The sequence below is a fragment of the Condylura cristata genome, unplaced genomic scaffold (assembly GCF_000260355.1).
Source record: "Condylura cristata isolate star-nosed mole 26May11 unplaced genomic scaffold, ConCri1.0 scaffold00007, whole genome shotgun sequence".
NCBI classification, from domain to species: Eukaryota; Metazoa; Chordata; class Mammalia; order Eulipotyphla; family Talpidae; genus Condylura; species Condylura cristata.
Genome location: NW_004567108.1, coordinates 50309540 through 50316516, shown reverse-complemented (window position 1 = coordinate 50316516; position 6977 = coordinate 50309540). Strand labels below are relative to the sequence as shown.

The window sequence follows — 6977 nt, the reverse complement described above, 5'->3', positions numbered from 1 at the left end:
CCCCCGCTCCGCCCGCCACCTCCTCTAGCGGCCCCCTCGCGCGCGCACGCGCACGCGCGCGCACACACACACACACACACACACACACACACACACACACACCGGCGGCTTGCAGGACTTGAAGTGGGTGTTCTCCCCCACTCCCCACCCCCGAAGCGTAGCCCCCACCCCCCGCCCCAGTCTCCTTCCCCCTCCCTCCCGCTCCTACGCAAATAAGAACTCAGCGATTCCCCTCCTGCCGCTTTGATTTCGGGCACCTCCAACAGATAATTGGGAAGGGTTTCCAGAAGGTGGGAAATGTCACCTGATTCACACTGAACTTTTAAAAGCTCCCCACCCCCAAGGAGCCGCGCACACCCTCGTTCGCCGCCGCCCTCCCACTGCCCCACACACTGGGAGACCGCCCACCGCAAACTGCGGAGACCCCCGTCTAGATTTAAAGCGCGGCTGCGCCCGGCTTCTGACGTCCATTGAATCGCGCGGGCGGCCGGCGGCGAGCGCGGGGCTGCGCCGGGATCGCTGCGCCCTCCGCCGCTCGCCTCTGCGACGCGCGCCGATCGTCCGAGCCACCCGCCGCTGCGCCCGCTCCCCGCGCCGCCGCGCTCCTCGCCCCGCGCCTGCCCCCAGGATGGTCCGTCCCCGGCAGCAGCCCGGCGGGCTTTGCCTCCTGCTGCTCCTGCTCTGCCAGTTCATGGAAGACCGCAGCGCCCAGGGTAAGCCAGGGGCGATGCGCTGGGAGCTCGGGCGAGGGCAGGGGTTTGCACTTTTCTGTCTGCACTTGGTCTGCTCTAAAGCACTGCTGCTCTCGGAAGATGTTGGACCAACTTAGCGACTCCGGGATGGAGACGAGTGGGAAAACTGGAGACAGTGACACTTTAGGACGGGGAGCCGAGTTCCGAGCGCGGTTATCCTTAAAAAGGAAAGGGAGTGAGCTGGAGTTTCTCTCGGTAGTTAGGGTTAGATGCTCCAAGTTCTGGACAGAATGAGTTTGGATGTTATCTCTCCTGTTTGGCTCTGAAGAAGGGAACAAGCATCAGTAGCCTGGAGATTTCACTTGACCCATCTGCAATCTAACATCTCTCCCTCCCACATCTTTTGGATACTTTAAAAAACGACTGGGGGAGGGGAGGGGAGGTATAATGAAATTTCTTAGGTGGCTGGGGGACGTGGTTTCAGAAACTTTGCCCAAACTTGGAAATGTGGGTGCTGAAAATTTTAGAGGGAAGGAGCTTTCTGCCTAGTGGATACTTCTACCAACCCCCTCCCCCCAACCCCTAAAAAAAAAAAAAGACTAAATAATTACCCTGGAGTGCTTTAAGTAGTGTACAATTTTTTCCCGTTGCTTCATTCTGCCATTAACTTTCTGTTGAACTGTGAGTAGCCGACAACTGATTTAAATTCTGAGATGCGTTAAGAGCACATTTCCAAAGTTCCTGTTTTAAATGAAATTTATTCATTTCAATTCGTCCTTGGGCAGAATTTTTAATAATATAATAGCAGCTTGCAGTTTTAAAGTCAGATTGATGATTCATGAGAAGTCTTCCTGCCCAAACTCCGAACATTAAAAAAGGAGAGAAATTACTTGCAAAGGTTTCTTGTAGGTATGAAATAGGTATATGCTACCATGAAATGGCAGGAAGCCTCCTCCTCCTTTTTCTCCCCGCACTTCTCTTGAGACAGACGTGTAACTTTCCCTGCTTCTGCGTTAAACATTTCAAGTGTATTGTAAACTGTTCCCCTGGGCACAATGCTCTTCGCCGTCCACACCCGCACTACTACTGGGAGTTGCCCACCTTTCGCAGCGAGGCGCTGCCTGGGTGCCGGGAACGTGGGCGCCGGGAAAGCAACCCTCAGAGATTTCGAAAGATCCCGGTGGCCGCAGGCGTCCTCTGGGTCTGACTGATTGCAAAACGGCCCGTCGGGCTGGCTGCGCCTCGAGGCCGCGCGGGGCAGCTCCGGGCAGGGCCGGGTTGCTTTTTTGCTTTCATTTTTCACAAGTGCCGTTTTTGCTTGATCTGTTCCTGCGTGTGTGTCTGTCTCGGGCGTTCTCTCTTTTTCTCTCAAGTTCTCCTACTTTCTTAACCCTTGTCACAAATAATACTCGTACCGCCTACATGAAACCAACATGTAAAAACATCCGTCGCATCCTGTTTTTGTCAGGTTCTTTAATCTGCTCTTCTAGTCGCTGCAGGTTATGAAATGGGACGAATAAAAGTAAACAGTCTAGTAAAAGTCAATGCAAGCTGCACGTGTTGTGTCTGGGTCACTGGTAACTGACATTGATGTGGCTGGGACGCTCTGGCTTCTAGCTCTAGCCCTCCCTCCCCCTCGCCCACCTCTCACCTCCCCAGTATGGGTCCCTCCTCCCTTCTTTCCTTACTCCTTTATCCCTGCAATTTATTTAATTTTTGCTTCGCTCCCCCTCCCCCTTCTTTACTTTCACTCCCTCCCCCAGCCGGCCGGGTCTCTTCCCTTCAGGCGTTGGAAGTCTCTTCCTCCTCCAGGGCTCACTCACCCACCCACCTTCCCACCCCTGTCTTCTCGCAGCTGGGAATTGCTGGCTTCGCCAAGCAAAGAACGGCCGCTGCCAGGTCCTGTACAAGACAGAGCTTAGTAAGGAGGAGTGTTGCAGCACCGGCCGCCTCAGCACCTCTTGGACAGAGGAGGATGTAAATGACAACACCCTCTTCAAGTGGATGATTTTCAATGGGGGCGCCCCCAACTGCATCCCCTGTAAAGGTAGGACTCTTCTCCCCAATTTTCAGGCCCTCAGTAGAGGGCGTCTTATGCTCAATTTACCCACTGCCAAACTGGGATTTGGACTAGGAGAGCTTTGTTCATGGGCTCCCCACTTAGTTCTCCCAACTCTGGTAAACCATTATTAAGTCAGATCCTGTCTGTTACACACTGCAGTCAAAACAAAATCTGCAGAAGTTCCTGGACTTCTTTGCCAGGTATTGGTGGTGAAGCCAGCCAACCCTATCTTTCTGGGATTTGGCTAGGAGATGCATTCCAGTGTCCCTCCTCAACTTCTAGGAGAGCTCCTGGCCCCCTGAGACTGGAACTCACTATCTATATGATTGCACAAGCTACCTGCAGCCCTCCTGACTGATCTGCATTCTGCTTGGCCCTGCTTTTAATCCCTGCCTCTATCCAATTCGTAGAAACATGCGAAAATGTGGACTGTGGACCTGGGAAAAAATGCCGAATGAACAAGAAGAACAAACCCCGCTGTGTCTGTGCCCCAGATTGTTCCAACATCACCTGGAAGGGTCCAGTCTGTGGACTAGATGGAAAAACTTACCGTAATGAATGTGCACTCCTCAAGGCCAGGTGTAAAGAGCAGCCAGAACTGGAAGTCCAGTACCAGGGCAAGTGTAAAAGTAAGTCCTGCTGTTCTTGAGCAAGACGATCCTTTCTTTGCACATGAGGCAGACCCTCTTGAAGGTCACTTGTGGGTGCGGTTGGGGGTTTAAGACACTGTGAATGAGCCCCAAAAAATTCCAAGTAAAGGTACCTTTTTTTTTATAACTTCTAAAAGCTCAGTACAGAAGGGGCCAACCCAAAGTAATAGATGATTGCTTGGAGACCACAGAACTCTAGAAGCACTTTTTGAAAGCTAAATGTTTCCGTTTCATGATTTCCTCAATAGTATCTAATACTCTCTCAAAAAACAGAAGGTGCCTATTAAGTATGTGTTTCTTTGTTTCAGAGACTTGCCGGGATGTTTTCTGCCCTGGCAGCTCCACATGTGTGGTGGACCAGACTAATAATGCCTACTGTGTGACATGTAACCGGATTTGTCCAGAGCCCACCTCCTCTGAACAGTATCTCTGTGGAAATGATGGGATCACCTACTCCAGCGCCTGTCACCTGAGAAAGGCGACGTGTCTGCTGGGCAGATCCATTGGATTAGCCTATGAGGGAAAGTGTATCAGTAGGTATTCTGGATTGAGAAAGAAAAAGGGAAAACAGGGGATGGGCCAGACCAGTTCTCGGGTTAAAACTATGGGAGTAGCCAGTAAATAAGCCCCAAACCTCCCAAACCCATAACTGTCCCTTCCCCAGACACAACTCCCTAGCTTGGGTAAGCTGTCGTGACCACAGCATCCCTTCCAGAAACTGTTGTCTTCTAGAAGTATTGACATGTATATATATTCAAATGCCAACAAGAAACAGGAAACAATTTTCCATCTTAGAAAACTTAGAACTCATTCAATTTTACACATTTTTTTAAGTGCTAGACTTGCTGGAAGCACGAAGTAATTACTTAACAGTTCCTAAAATCTGTTATCAGATTCTGATAACTGATGGAATTCTTTCTTTTATAAAAGGCCTCACTTGTAACCCAAAACATCTTTACTTCAAGGATAATGTGAACTCTTCTTCTAAAAGAAAATACAATTTTCATGCATTAACTTCATATGTAGGAGAGTGGATGTGGCTGGGTACTCGAGTTTTAGTTTGATATCAATCGTTTTCCCCATTACGAGTAATTTGTATGTTTGTATTTATTAACTGGAGACTAGAAAAAGGAAGAAAAGGGGGAAGCAACTTACTCATCACAGGTGTATTATATCCTAGAAGCAAAGTCCTGTGAAGATATCCAGTGCACTGGTGGAAAAAAGTGTTTATGGGATTTCAAGGTTGGCAGGGGCCGGTGTTCCCTCTGTGACGAGCTGTGCCCTGAGAGTAAGTCTGAGGAGCCTGTCTGTGCCAGTGACAATGCCACTTATGCCAGCGAGTGTGCCATGAAGGAGGCTGCCTGTTCCTCAGGTGTGCTGCTGGAAGTAAAGCACTCCGGATCTTGTAACTGTAAGTGTGATCTTTAACCTTGCTGCAATGTAAGGCTCTCCCAGACAAGCCCTAGGGAATGGAGATGGAAAAAGCACGCAAACCTCCCAAATAAGCCATTTTCCATTGACATTAGATAACTGCTAAATTTCACCAGCAATCAGTGATCCACGGAAAAATCCCCCTGGAATGTTTTCTGGCTTTTTAGGACTTGTGCAGTGATCATCGATGGGGTTACCTCTGAAAATCTATTTCCATTTGCCCCTAATTCTGTTGCTTTAGTAGTATGCTTTGCTATTTGCTTTATTAACACTTAAATCTACACTAACTGCATCAACATTTTTTTCCCCTCTTTTTCAAAGACAGCTCTATGTTATCACACACAGGCTGCTGCTTTTCGCAGTTGCCCCTACTAACTCTGAATTAAGGACCCAAAGCAATTATACCTAGAACACAAGAGCGCTTTTTATCTGATTTCAGGAATCTGCCCGTAAAACCTGAGCCATTGATTCTTCAGAACTTTCTGCAGTTTTTGACTTCATAGATTATGGTTTTTTTTTTTTTTTAATTTTAAAGTTATTGTATAACAGCAGATGCCAAAAAAAAAAAAAAAAGCATCTTACTGCAAGTCACATAAAAATGCAACGCTGTATTATGGCTGTATCAGAGGGCTTTGAAAACGTACACTGAGCTGCTTCTGCGCTGTTGTCGTCCATATTTAAACAACAGCTCCCCTGTATTCCCCCATCTAGCCATTTCGGAAGACACCGAGGAAGAGGAGGAAGATGAAGACCAGGACTACAGCTTTCCTATATCTTCCATTCTAGAGTGGTAAACTCTCCACCAATGTCAGTGTTGACAGAGCCTTTGGGCAAAAAAATAAAATAAAATAAAATAAAACAAACAAAAAAACAAAAAAACACAAAAGAAAAAGAGAGAAAGAAAAAGAAAAAATATATTGTCCATACTGTAAATAAGTGTATGCTTATTTATTTGGGGGGAAAACTATACATGAAGGACCTTTGTCCTAAAGCTCTCTCCCAGGTCACCTCGTTACTCATTGGACATGGAGAGGCGGCATTGTGAGGTCTACTGGATGAGGCCCATAGTTGAGACTTGTAGACATTTATTTATACTGTGTCATGTTTTATAATTTATACATAAAATGTCTGGTTGACTGTACACCTTGTTTTTGAAGAAATTTATTCGTGAAAGGAAGAGCAGTTGTTATTTATTGTGAGGTCTCTTGCTTGTAAAGTAAAAGCTTTTTTTCCTTGTAAACCATTTAAGTTCATTCCTTACTATTCACTCACTCATCTGTCTCCATTGCACTGTTGTTAGATCCTTTTCCACTTTAACAAACTTGCATGTCAGTTTCTGTCATGTTTATTTATTGGATTCTCCGCTGCCTGTTCTGTACATACATGATCCCTCGGGTTTTGTTTACAAGGAATCTTGACTGACCAAAAGGCATTATAACTGATTCAAATACAAGGTACAAAGGATACATCTTTGAGGAAACTCCTCCTTCGGTTCTCTCGTGATGAAGACATTTGTGAGAGGGGGTTGATAACAGTGTTAGAATTCTAGAAATGTACTTTAAAGATGTTACAGATCCAAAGAAATTGAAAGGAGGGGAGGTGTGAAGAGAGTGAACTTTTTGTTAGATGTTTCCTTTAAGCTAGTCTACTCCTGTACCTTTTCAATTCTTTTTCAACCAATGTGTCATGAAAAGTTATTATATCAAAGCTTTATCAGTTCAAGTTTCTTGCTTTTCATAATACTTTTTTCTGATGCAATTTTATATTTTCAAACATGGCAAGTTAAATATAAATTCATTTAAATATATAGTTTTGTACTTTTCTACCATGTAAATGTGCAATGTATATAAAAGTTATAATGTGTATTTGTAAATAAATGATGAGTGGAAAAATAAAAAAATTTTAAAAAGCCAATGGTCTCAATTGCTGATTATATAAAAGAAAGTTTTCAAGTAAAAATGTATATGATACATTTGCTGAGAAAGAGTTACCTACTAGACCAGTAGAAATGCCAAAGCAAGACAAGTTATAAATCACCTCCATGGACAAAGATAAAGGGATCTGGCCCTCCCTGGTGGCGCAGCGGGTTAAAGCACAGCACTGAGAATCTAAAGGCCGCTTCCGCATGAGTTCGATTCCCGC

At 45.9% G+C, this 6977-nt stretch overlaps 1 protein-coding gene across 2 annotated transcripts; it reads left to right on the top strand.

Moving 5' to 3' along the window:
- Positions 1–429: 429 nt before the first annotated feature.
- Positions 430–6609, top strand: FST (follistatin). Of its 2 annotated transcripts, none has more exons than XM_004678328.1 (6): positions 430–713; positions 2548–2739; positions 3165–3383; positions 3713–3937; positions 4585–4815; positions 5547–5674. In XM_004678328.1, the coding sequence occupies exons 1-6, from the start codon at positions 629–631 to the stop codon at positions 5627–5629; spliced, it is 1035 nt and encodes a 344-aa protein (XP_004678385.1). In that variant the 5' UTR covers positions 430–628; the 3' UTR covers positions 5630–5674. The 2 variants fall into 2 exon arrangements, with proteins under 2 accessions (XP_004678385.1, XP_012577168.1); XM_012721714.1 differs by having other exon boundaries at positions 566–713; positions 4588–4815; positions 5547–6609.
- Positions 6610–6977: the final 368 nt, after the last annotated feature.

What these genes read in the sequence shown, in the direction of transcription:
- FST (XM_004678328.1), top strand. Translation starts at nt 629, where the DNA reads ATGGTCCGTCCCCGGCAGCAGCCCGGCGGGCTTTGCCTCCTGCTGCTC. An exon ending in CTATGAGGGAAAGTGTATCA is followed by an intron (nt 3,938 to 4,584) that starts GTAGGTATTCTG and finishes ATTATATCCTAG; the next exon opens with AAGCAAAGTCCTGTGAAGAT. An exon ending in GCACTCCGGATCTTGTAACT is followed by an intron (nt 4,816 to 5,546) that starts GTAAGTGTGATC and finishes TCCCCCATCTAG; the next exon opens with CCATTTCGGAAGACACCGAG.